The sequence below is a fragment of the Cavia porcellus genome, unplaced genomic scaffold (assembly GCF_034190915.1).
Source record: "Cavia porcellus strain 051 isolate PalLab524CR breed Dunkin Hartley unplaced genomic scaffold, mCavPor4.1 scaffold_17, whole genome shotgun sequence".
In the NCBI taxonomy this organism is placed as follows: Eukaryota; Metazoa; Chordata; class Mammalia; order Rodentia; family Caviidae; genus Cavia; species Cavia porcellus.
In genome coordinates this window covers 70,939,925-70,951,987 of record NW_026947500.1, presented here as the reverse complement: position 1 = coordinate 70,951,987, position 12,063 = coordinate 70,939,925, and the positions used below count along the sequence as shown (strand labels likewise).

Here is a 12,063-nt window from a genome sequence, read left to right as displayed (position 1 = left end):
ACCCTGAAAAATCCCATAAAATAATCTTCCTAATCTGTCTGCATGCGTCTGTCCTGTTGATTTGACGTCTTTGAACAATAATTGGGGCTGAGACTTTAAAGAATTCAAATTGAGAAAAACTCCAGCCATAATCTCTCCAAATACATTTTTCCTGTTTTCCTAACGACAGGTATTGATCTGTTTCTGCTGTTCCAAAAGTCACTGACATTATTCAGTCTTTAAGCACCTTTCCTTGGCATGCCTCTTTTTACACAGTTCTACTCCTATATCTTTAAGTTCCATAATATTTTCTTTTTTTTGTTGTTTTTTGGTACAGGAAATGGACCTCAGGACCTCGCACTGTGCCGCTGAGATAGACCCAGGCCCGGCATTTCTTCCTCAGGGCCTAATCTACCTTTAATCCCACTCAATGTGTTTTTCATCCCAGTGACTGCATATATATTTTTAGCTCTAGAATTTAATTTGGTTCCATGTTTCACTTCTCGTGGTCATCATGGGTTCCGGGGCTTTTTCTGAACAAAAATGATAAGCGTTCAACAAAAAGGGATGATGGCCTCCTCGGGTGGACAGTGTGGGTACCTGCCCCTGAAAGATCTGCATGCAAGTCACCTAGTGTAAGTTCTTTCAAAATTTGGTGCTTGAGGTGCGTATGGATCAAAAGTAGATGCACATTTCCAAATTTAATTTGCTGGTGTTTGTGTTGGTAGTAGGCCACTCACTCCCGGCACGTGTTCCCGCCTGTGGAAAGTGACCTGTTAGTCCCTGAAGCACATTTATCAGTACTGAGGCAGCGCTGGTGGGTGGTGGCTGGTGCTCCCCGTGGATTCATTCATCCTATAGACACACTGGACAGCCACGCGTGTGACACGATTGCTCAGGACCGGTCAAGGGTACACTCATCTGGGACGGCCATCCAGGGCAGAGACGGAAAACAGTCAATAAATTGTTTTCAAATAAATGTGCACTCTGGGCACCAGGAATTTAATCCCATCAAAGCCCTGCAGGATACGCCTTGCGGCATGGACCATAAAATCCTCAGACTCAAAGAACAGTGACAAGGAGTCACTCAGTGTGCATCCGATGTCCGCTCCAAGGACATTTTGCCCTTAACATTTCTGTCCTGTTCTAGTGGGACAAACAGTTTCAGTAGCTGGCAGAAGCTTCCAGAAAATGCATCTCTCTTAGTCAAAATGTTACTGGTATCCACATCCGGGAATGTCCAGAGGCACATGCTGCATCTCCTCCTCTCTCTCTCTCTCTCTCTCTCTCTCTCTCTCTCTCTCTCTCTCTCTCTCTCTCTCTCTCCTGCTTGCAGACGCTGTGCTCCATCATTGCTGGGCTGCTCCATTTCCTCTACCTGGCCACCTTCTCCTGGTCGCTCCTGGAGGGGCTGCATCTCTTCCTCACCGTCAGGAACCTCCGGGTGGCCAACTACACCAGCGCACACAGACTCAAGAAGAGATTCATGTACCCCCTGGGCTACGGCCTCCCCGCGGCCGTCGTCACCGTGTGCGCAGCAGCCGGACACCAACATTACGGCACGAGCACTCAGTAAGCAGCTGCGTGTGGAGGGGGGAGTCGTGTCTGCAGCCAACGCCTGCTTCAAAATCAAAATGCACCTCTTAAAGTTTCTGTTCTGACTGCGAATCGGCTGTAAGCCAGTCCTTCTGGAAGCCAGAATACTGTCTCCTTTCGGAGATCTCTAGCATGATGACATGACAGTTAACTGCTTTCAGGGAGTCGATTTTGGTGAAAATCAGAGGTCTTTCCCTTAGACAAATATAGCACACATTTTAAATAAATCTTCAGGAAATTCAGGGGCGGGTGGAGTAAATCCACGGCCCCACTTTAAGAAGTTGTGGGATTCGGGTTCTGCAGGATTCTGAAGGAGGATGTGGACTATTTTGGGGCCCAGAGCATAACAGTAACGATCATAACTGTAAGAGCCTGCTGTGACCCAGAATAGTGCTTGGTGTGTCAAGCGGCTCCCGCCACCCTCACCCGGAGCCCATCGGGGCGGCGGTTTGTCACATCATGCACAAGACATGCTGGGCTGGTGCACGGCATCTACGGCACTTCTCCAAGGTCCGAGTTCAAAAGAGAGGAAGCAAAGTTCCCCAGGCAGCCCTCTGGTTAGTACGCACACGCACAGTGTGCAGCTGGGAGTGGCTGAGCCAGGACTCACCTCCAGGTTCCACTGCCTACCTAGAGAAGTTGGCAAAGCTCCGGCCTCAGGGGTCAGGATAAGAAGCTCGAGCTTGGTGGCAGCGCACGTGCTAAGGCCTCAGCCATAATCTTGCACCTCTTGAAGTTCAGCAGAAAGCCAAGCTCTGGCTGGACCCTGTGAGCTGCCAGAAAGATCCCTGAGATTGCATGACTAGGAAGATAACGAGCTGGCAGGTTTTATAAAGGGTCAGATTGTAACCGCTGGGGGCTGTGCAGGCCGCGTGGCCTCCATGTCACCGTCAGCGTGGGAAAGAAAACACTGACAGCCTGTGAACGCCTGTGTGCAGCTGAGTTTCAATAAAACTTTATTTTTGCAAACAAGGGATGGATTTACCTGGGGGACCTTTTCACCCCCCTGAATGTTGGCCATGGCTCACCTTTATTTTTTTCTCAGATTGATACTGCCAGGTTCATTGCCTTTGAGAATGAGTTATATTGCCTTTGACAGTAACAGATGGTAGAATTTAAAGGGTTTGAGTGGCGGGGTACTGTGTCCGTTATTAATATCCTTAATAAGCATTTTATGTTGTTAAATCATTGTTTTTATGCTATTTCTGATGATAGCAATCATGTTCATCACTATGATGACTACTTTACTGAGGTTTAATTCTTTGACCAGAAGTGTCCCAAAAAGCTTTATATATATGGTCTCATTCAATCACTGCTAAAGTTCTATATGAGGAAAACCACACACATCCAATGGGGAGATACTACATTTTCCTGGATGAGCAGATTCAATAATGTCAGGATGTTAGTTCCTATACATGTGACACCTCCCCAGTCCAAATCCCAGAGAGTCATTTTGTGGTTTATTGAAGAAATGATTCCATAGAGGAAACAAAAGAATCTGAAGAGACGGAACACACTGAGGACAACAAAGCTCAAAAGACTGGCACTGCAGTACATAACTCCAAGATCTAACATAATGCTCCAGCACCCACTTTAATCTTTGCACACTTAGCCTCACCTCACACTTTGGGAAACTGAGGCAAAGAACAGCCTGCTCGTGTCAGAGGCGGAGCCGCTCACAATCCACACGCTGAGCAAACACCTTCAGATCTTGGCCCACCGTCCTCCTCCCGGAGGGAAAGACGGTGAGTGTTGCCTTCCTCTCCGCAGCTGCTGGCTCACGGTGGACAGAGGGTTCATCTGGAGCTTCCTGGGGCCCGTCGCAGCCATCATCTTGGTAAGTGACGGTTGCTTCTGCAGGTGCTGCCCGTGGTGCCCGGCATGGGAGCTGCACTCTCAGCCGGCAAAGTCGAGCTGTCATGAACTAAGGAAACGCAGCCGATGCCACCAGTTGCTGTGCGAGTGTGCAAACCCCTGCTGGGAATCCTCTGACAGCCCTGCGTTCACTCACGCATTCGATAAAAACTTAACGAGGGCCTTAATGACTGATATGTTTTCCTGTTTTTCTGAGCCATTTTTTCATGTTGTTTCCACAGATAAACTTTGTGTTCTATTTCCAAATTCTGTGGGTTTTGAGAAGCAAACTTTCCTCCCTCAATAAAGAAGTCTCCACCATTCAGGACACCAGGTAAGAAGGTACCAGAAGCAGTGACACTGACGGATTTGTCCTATGGGACCATGCTTCGTGGTAAAGAAAACTCCTAGACAAAAATATGGTCCAGGATAGGATGTAGCTCCGTGGTAAGGTGCTTGCCTAGCGTGTGTGAGGTCCTGGTTTATTTCTCAGCACCACGGGGCGAAGAAGGTATAAACTCTCCTGATGCTAAAGAGCATCAAGGGAACAAATTACAGAAGAAAGACAACTATGAATTTCAGGTAACTTGGGGCCTCCTTATTTCTTCATTTAAGAAAAATGTATTGTCAGGTGTGATGGTGCACAGCTGTCATCCCAGCACGGGGAGGCTGAGGCAGGAGGATTGCGGTGAGTTCAAGGCCAGCCTGGGCTACAAAGTGAGCTCAAGTTCAGCCTGCACTGCACAGTGAAAATCTGTCTCAAAAAGACCAAAAAAACAAAAGAAAGAAAAAGAGAAAGAAGACTATTGAATATCTCCTCTGTATACCATTCTCTTTATGGGACATTAATATCGGAAATATCAACACTGACCTTTCATCTTGGAGACTTACAACTTCTGGACTCCACTTTTCTTGATAATAGAAACTAGATTCTCATGGGTGTCAATTTAAAATGTTTAGAACAATAATGACCTCTAACAGTAATTACAGAACTGAGGGTGCTAAGCCCTGACAAGTATTACTGTGTGAAATATAGATCCACCCTACGGCATGTAGGGCTCTATGTATATTGAAAATATGGATTAACTCAAGGCTGGTCTTAGCCAAGATGGACGAGTGTCTTGTACTGGTTACTTGTATAGGTAAACATTAAAGGCATATGTGCCCATCTTGACTCTGAGTCTGGGTCGGACTTTCACTTAGTTATCAGACGATCTAACATCACGTGTCCTCAATTCCCTTCCCCTGGGAGGTCAGAGTCCCCATCTCCCTACACATAAAGTGTGGAAGTGAGGGTTCACGAACACACACACACACACACACACTCACACACACACTCACTCACACGCATCATCTCTCCCAGATAACAACCATCCACAGCCACGCTGTGATTTTTCTGTTCAGAGAACCCCAATGCTGCTGTATTCTGAAGTCACAAAACCACCACCATTCCAATTTTACAGCACAAATTTCTTTTTTTTTAATTTATTTTTTATTCAAAAAATTAAAAGAAAGAAGGAGATTGGAGGACACAACAACATAATAACACATCAGAACAGAACAATTTAAGCAACATAGTGTTTCACCACAAGATAACCCGACATAACAGTAGCTACCACAGTCTCTTTCCTTGAAATATTTGAGTGTAACTTTCTATATTATAGCATCAAACACAACATGACAGTGTAAAACTATTCAAGAGAATCAAAGTATTACAGGGTATTTAGAACCAACTAACAGAAAATGAACAATGGTTTCTATATTATTTCCTTGTCTGTAAAAATTTTTGTTTATATTATCACATATAATAAAATCCGGTAAGATACAACATGCTAAACCGATGGAGACAGAAGAACAAAAGCTTGATGGGACTTCAAAACAAGATGGTATTAAATCAGCACTAGCTATTATGATGTGTTGTTTTCTTCAAAATAGCTGTTCATACCATCACAGACAATAAAATCAAACAACCCAGAATAAAACCATTGCAATCAATGAATGAAAATATTATAAGGCTTCAAAGCAATACACAAATTTCTGAAGGCATCGTCGACACATCTTCCAACAAATCAAGGCAGAAGACGTGGCAGAGACATCACTTCTAGGGGTGGTTCTTGGAACAATCACGCTCGGCCGCAGGGATGGACAGCCTGGGTCCGCCTCATCTTCGGCTGTGTGACCATCACGACGTTGGGGTGCTGCCTCAACCACGCAGCTGCTGTTCTCGGGATGAAGGACCCTGACGGATGCAGAAACACAGAAGAGGCGACAGCTGGGCCATCGGGGCCCTCGCTGTCCTGACGGGAGAGCAGGAGCTGCTCCACGCTGGCCGGCTTATTTATACTCCCAGAAACTGCCGGGGAGAAGGGTAATTCCCCGCCTGCTGGCGGCCGGCGTGCCTGCTGGCCTCGGCCCCGTGCCCGTTTGGAGCTGGCTTGTTTGGGGCTCCCTGTGTGCTCGGGCCGGCCTTGCCTCAGCCCACACACCTGATCCGTGTCCGCTCCCCCGGCTCCCTCGGTGTGCTGGTCAAGGAGGGGGACACAGGAAAATCACCCCTTAGCGCTGGTCCTAACTCGTGGCGGCTCTCTTTTCCCAGAGTCATGACATTCAAAGCCATCGCTCAGTTCTTCGTGCTGGGCTGTTCTTGGGGCCTCGGATTCTTCCTGGCGGGAGGAGCAGGGGAGACGGTTGAATCCGTCGTGGCCTACCTCTTCACCATCGTCAACGTCCTGCAGGGCGTTCTGCTCTTTGTGGTGCACTGTCTGCTTAATCGCCAGGTAAGACCCGCTGTCCCTTCTCTCACCGCCCTTCCCAGAGCCTCCCTGGACGGCCGCTCGCATTCTGGCCCCTCCTTGGCCTTCTGTATTCATAGCTGGGGTGTCTTCCGTTTGAGGAGAGTGCTCAGGAATTACTAGGTCATGCTATGTCCTCTGCGCAGAGCTCAACCTGCCTCTTAAGAGCATGTATTGAGATGGCACGGTGGCGCACACCTGTCATCCCAGGACTCTGGGAGGCTGAGGCAGGAGGACAGCTAATTTGAGCCCAGGCTGAACAACTCAGGGAGGCTCTGCATCGTAAACAGGGAGGGGTGTGACTCAGTGCAACGGTCCCTGGTAAACAGCCAGGACTGTTGACAAGAGCATGGATCCGTAATACAAGGCAGATATGGTGCGTTAACAAACATCCTTCCCTCCCGGCTCTGTGGCTTACAATAAATGGGTTTTTTTTAATAGCTCGTACTACTAACTGTGCTCTGATTGACACTGTGTTCACTCAGGGATTCAGGCTGAAGGTGTAGCCTCCCATCCCAACATTCCTCACCTAGGAACACTCTCAAAAGAGCCACAGACATCATATTACAGTGACCTGTCCACATCCCTATGTGGATCAGCACAATTCCTAACAGCTAAATCTCGGCAGCAGTGTATGGGTCCCTCAACAGATGAATGGATAAGGAGAGTGTGGGATTTATGCACGAGGGAGTACTACTCTGTCATAAAAAGGATAAACGCATTCTTTGTAGGAAAATGGAGGCACCTTGAGATCAGGATGCTGAGTCACACACAAGCTTAGGTATCAGCTGGTCTCTCTTATCTGAGAAATCCAAGCTATAGACAAAGGTAGCTAAATAAAGCACAGCAACAGGAAACAGGGAGACAGACCTTTTGCAAAAGGAAAGCGGACCAAACAACAGAGGAAGGGGAAAGGGCTGAGAAACGGAATTGGCACGTGCTACATGCACGGACCCGTGAGGGGTGTGATTATTATGTACTGCAAACATGAATCAATAAAAAGTTAGGATTGCAAAAAATAAATAAAATGCCAGGGACCTCACTGGCAAAGAGAGAGCAGGTCATCACGCAGTACCGTTTAGCTCTCTCCATCCTTCCCCTTAGCAGTAACAGCTCGGTTTGACGCCGATTTCTTCTGTTAAAGCAAATCACGTGCTCAGACTTGAGTTGCCAGGGACTCACGGGGGAATTCTCCTGTAATGAGACGCAGTGTACCAACGGCTTGGAGAGACTGTGGCATTAATCAGACCCGTCCCTGAGTAGGTGGCCGTGCGACCCTCGGGCACGGTGCCTGCTCTGAGGCCGTCTTTGCAAATGCAGAGGTGGCAGGGCCTTCTCCGAGCGTTGAGAGTCACGTGTAGCCATGCAATATAAATCCCACACAGACTTTGCTCTCCACAGAAAACTGGGGCAGTTTTCTAGCACTTTCCTTTACTGGTAAGTGGAGTCAGCAGGTAAGATGGTAACAGCAAATGGCCATCTTAACACTGTCATTTCCTCTCCGTCTTGTGGCGCCCTCTTTACGCTGGGCACTCCTCTCAGAAGAAGCAATGTACAGCTTCAGTGTCTTGGTGAGGGGCAGTTAGCTCAGTGGCACAGCCCTGCCTGGCAAGTGCAAGCTCCTGAGTTCGATTCCCAGAACCAAAAAAATAATGATCATTACACATCTGAATGTCATTCTTCACGTGTCAAAAGTTAAAAGCAAGTCAATTCATAAAATATCAGGAGCACGGCAGTGTAGTGTTAGTTCTGGGGCTCTTCAGTAAGAACGGCAAGGTGTTGAGGGTTTCTCTATGACTTTGGACAAATCAGTTTTATTTCTGAGCCTCAATTTCTACATCTTTAATTGGAGGTAAGAAGAGTGATTTCGTCACTGAGTCGATGTAAGGGTTAAATGCTGTATTTCATGTAAAATGTGGCACGTAAAGTGACCCCCACCATCCCCGGCAGCATCTTCATGGGCATCACAGCCATCTTTACCCCATCACCGTACACTGCTGCAGCTTGGCATAGCTGACGCCACCTTGAGCCCTGCATTTAACTCGTGCCCTGTATGAGACTCAGGAAAATGGGGAATTACTCAGGGAATGAGTCCCATGAGAAAAGCAGCATGCGCTGAATCCAGGAGAAAACTTAACCTGCTCAACAAAGAAGCAGGATACAGGCGTCAGCCAAAGTTAATGCAACAGTCGAGCTAAATTGTGTGCAACGGGGTGTCTCTTTGTGGTTCTGTTTAGAAGCTTTGTAATTTTCCAGTTCAGGGCCACTCGGTGAGACTCTGAAACGGGGTCCACGCGAGTGGTGGCTGAGCTCAGCTGATTAGTCCGGATTTATCAGTGTGGCTGCTTGCATTCCTGTATTGTTTACCACCCACATCAGTACCAAGTTCTGATGGTGCTCGACGTGAGTACCTTTTTTTTTTTGACAATGAAGGTAGTTGGTTTTGATAAAAATAATCAACATGAGAATGGAAAATATATTATACAGAAAATCCAAGAAACAAGAGTGGAGGGTAGGGCCTGGCTGGCTTACTCTGTTTCTCTCTCTCTCTGTCCCTCTCTGTCTCTCTCTGTCTGTGTCTGTCTGTCTCTCTCTCTCTGTCTGTCTGTCTCTCTCTCTCTCTCCTGTCTGTCTGTCTGTCTCTGTCTCTATGTCTCTCTCTGTCTCTCTCTCCTGTCTGTCTCTCTGTCCCTCTCTGTCTCTCTCTGTCTGTGTCTGTCTGTCTCTCTCTCTCTGTCTGTCTGTCTCTCTCTCTCTCCTGTCTGTCTGTCTGTCTCTCTCTGTCTCTATGTCTCTCTCTGTCTCTCTCTCCTGTCTGTCTCTCTGTCTCTCTCTCTCTCTCTCTCTCTCTCTCTCTCTCTCTCTCTCTGTCATCTTCCATCTAGGCCCTTTCTCCCTAACGGATCTCTGGAGATGACACGGGTCTCTGTCTTTCTGAAACCCCCAGGTGCGGATGGAGTACAGGCGGTGGTTTGGGGGGACCCAGAGGGGTGCGGGAGCCAACAGCACCGACCTGTCCCAGTCCACCCTCCACACCAGAACGGTAAGGCACGCGCTCTCCTGGCTCGGTGGCCCAGAGAACAGTGTGGCACCGAGCAGTGCCCAGAGCCTGCCCCGCCTCACCCGTGCCCGCCCCGCCCGTCCTCCTGTTCCTCCTTCCCTTTCCCCTTGGCTGTCTCCCGTCCCTTTGCCCTCCTCACTGTCCCCCGCTCGCCCTCTCTCCTCCAGTCCCTCCCTTCTTCCCCCATATTTCTTTTTCTCCGCCCTGCTTTACTCCTTTTGTTCCTGGGCCACCTTCTCTCTCTCTTCCTTTTCTTCTTCCTCTCTTGCTTTCTTCCTTCATAAACTTCCACGAGATATTTACCTTTTGTCTTTCTGAGGCAGGGTCTCGCTGTGCAGCCCAGGCTGGTCTCGAGCTCGCAGCGATCCTCCTGCCTCAGCCTCCCTCTGGAGTGCTGGATGACAGGCGTGAGCCGCCACGCCCGGCTTATGCAAGAGATGTTTCACAAAAATGTTTATTTCACAACGTTCACTTAACACTCGCTGTGCACAGCTGCCCCCGTGTAGGCGCTGGACGGACTGTGGTGGACACCTTGTCAGAGGGCCTCACCTGGGGGCTGATGCTCCAGTTTGAGGCAGACTTAGATAAGAAACCTCAGCAGGGACTGCACACATGGGCCAAAGCGATACAGAAAACAAGAGCACAGCAAGGCAGAGAGACCAGGAGGGGTGACCCGGGGAGCTCCCGCTGCACACCAAGTGCCACTCGGGACTCTGGGAAGGGCCACGTGCTTGGAGACGTGCAGGCTGTCCGTGATCAGAACGGGGCCTGGCCAGGAAACCATCTGGACCGGAAGGTCGTAGGCGGGCCAGGGCTCGGCGGGAGGCCACTTACCCCGAGTGCTAGGACTCCGCAGCAGGCTTGTCTTCTGTGTGTCGCTGGACACTGCTCTCATTCCATCCATTTTGCCACAAATGACAGGAGATGAATGCCTCTTTAGGACTGAATAGTACTCCATTTTATATATGGTTGGTACCTTTTTCTATTCAGTCATCCGTTCCAGGGTGTGTAGACTCCACCCCTTCGCCAAAGTCAATAGTGCCACGGGACATACGGGCACGCTCGTGAAAAGCTAAATAAAACCATTTTTCAAGATGAGTTTTGAGGTGTAAATGGTACCAGAAGATTCAGATTTTAGGGTGTCTTCCTGGTGGCAGGCAGGCTAGACATCTTGGCTGATTTCTGAAAGGCTAATTTCTGTTTCTCTCATCGTCTCCCTCCCCCATGTAGTAAGAGCCAAGGAAATCACCAGAATTTGCTCGCTGAAGACACCGTACGCCATCCAGCGCCTGATTTGTTTCTGCTTCTTGGCCAAAGGCTGAACCTGACCTGGGCGTCCGTGGTGCCCTTGTGGTCACGGGTGGATCGGCTATCACTTTTCCTTCTCCATTAAAGGCCCGTCCGCCGGGGCTAGTGTAAAAGTCATTGACTGCCATTTTTAACACACACTCATTGTAACACTTAATGGGCGACGTGTCCACGCACGAATGTCTCGTGCCTCACTCTAACCAGCCCTCTCGTGTCTTCCTGGCTCTTCCCCTTCCCCAAGGACACCTGCCCAGCCCCTCTCTGTCCCTCTTCCACCTTCAGATCATGCTTGTTTTCCTGTTTCCCCCGTGAGCAGAGTCGTGTGATGCCTGCCTTTGTATATCTGGCTTATATCGCTTAATCCAACAAGTGACAGCGCTTGTTCCTTCGGGCTGAGCGTCCCTGCCGGCTCCCACACCCCCTCTACGCTCAGCCTTGCTTAGCAGCCTTCCTAATGTTTCCCAAGAGGACATTCTGACTTGCATTTTGTACCTTTAATTCTGTCCGCACACGTCTGCAGCCCATGACCGTTACATCCTTGTGGGCGCTGCACGTCACCCCATGTCTGATCGCGTCTGCCTCCCTTCCCTCCCCGCAGCCCACCTCGCGGGCTCACTCCCTTTGTGAAAGACCTCGCTCCCTGTTTGCTAGTATCTTTCATTTTACTCTGTAACTTACTGACATCCTGGGTTTCTCCTATATGAAGCCTCATGTGATATATAAGCTTGTTTATTAAATATATACAAACATAGCGAGATTGTATACTCTAGATATGATGTACTCTAGATGCTGGTCCTCTGTCCACAGGGCAGGAGCAGAGCACGCTCCCATTCGTAGGTGGCCGCTGCCCTCTGCTGGCTGACTCCCTGCTGGCCGGAGCCCCTTTCCTTTGATTTAGCTGAATCACTGAGGCCTCAACTCCCCGGGTGAGCAAAAGGCCCCACCGTAAAGAAGAATAAACTCGGGTCAACTGTAGGGAAAAGGATGCACCTGGAGACCATAATGTTACATGAAATAAATCAGACACGGAAGCTTAAATTATCATAGTTTCCCTTATATGAGGACCCAAAAATAAATAAAGAGCAAAATAAAAGCTAGATAGTAGGAGACTGATCTTTCCTAAAGGGGAGGTAATCAAGAGGTGCAGGGAGTGCGGGGAGCGGGGAGGAGGGAAGCGAATTCAGAGGTGTGACACGCCTGTGCCAGCTCACACCACAAACACACACTAACAAGGAAGGGATCTGGGAAAGGGCTTTAAAATGACGCAGGAAATCCAGTCATCAGTGGGTGGGAAACGAATCTAGACACATTTATCTCCCCTTTGTAGACATAAAATAAAAATGGATCAAAAACCTAGATATAAAAACAGAAACACTGCGCCAGGGATTTAGCTCAGCGGCATAAACACCTGCCTGGCAAGCACAAGGTGGTGAGTTTGATCTTCTGTACCAAAAAGGAAAAAAAAACCAGAAA

General features: G+C 48.7%; 1 protein-coding gene across 1 annotated transcript in view; it reads left to right on the top strand.

The window, feature by feature from the left end:
• The window catches only part of LOC100727811 (putative adhesion G protein-coupled receptor E4P), a 53,386-nt gene extending 41,860 nt beyond the window's left edge, over positions 1-11,526 (top strand). The window contains exons 11-16 of the mRNA XM_063228726.1: positions 1,316-1,551; positions 3,346-3,412; positions 3,672-3,763; positions 6,026-6,206; positions 9,169-9,264; positions 10,513-11,526. Of these exons, the coding sequence (XP_063084796.1) occupies positions 1,316-1,551; positions 3,346-3,412; positions 3,672-3,763; positions 6,026-6,206; positions 9,169-9,264; positions 10,513-10,515 (675 nt within the window). The 3' untranslated portion in view covers positions 10,516-11,526. The remainder of the gene's footprint in view (positions 1-1,315; positions 1,552-3,345; positions 3,413-3,671; positions 3,764-6,025; positions 6,207-9,168; positions 9,265-10,512) is intronic.
• Positions 11,527-12,063: the final 537 nt, after the last annotated feature.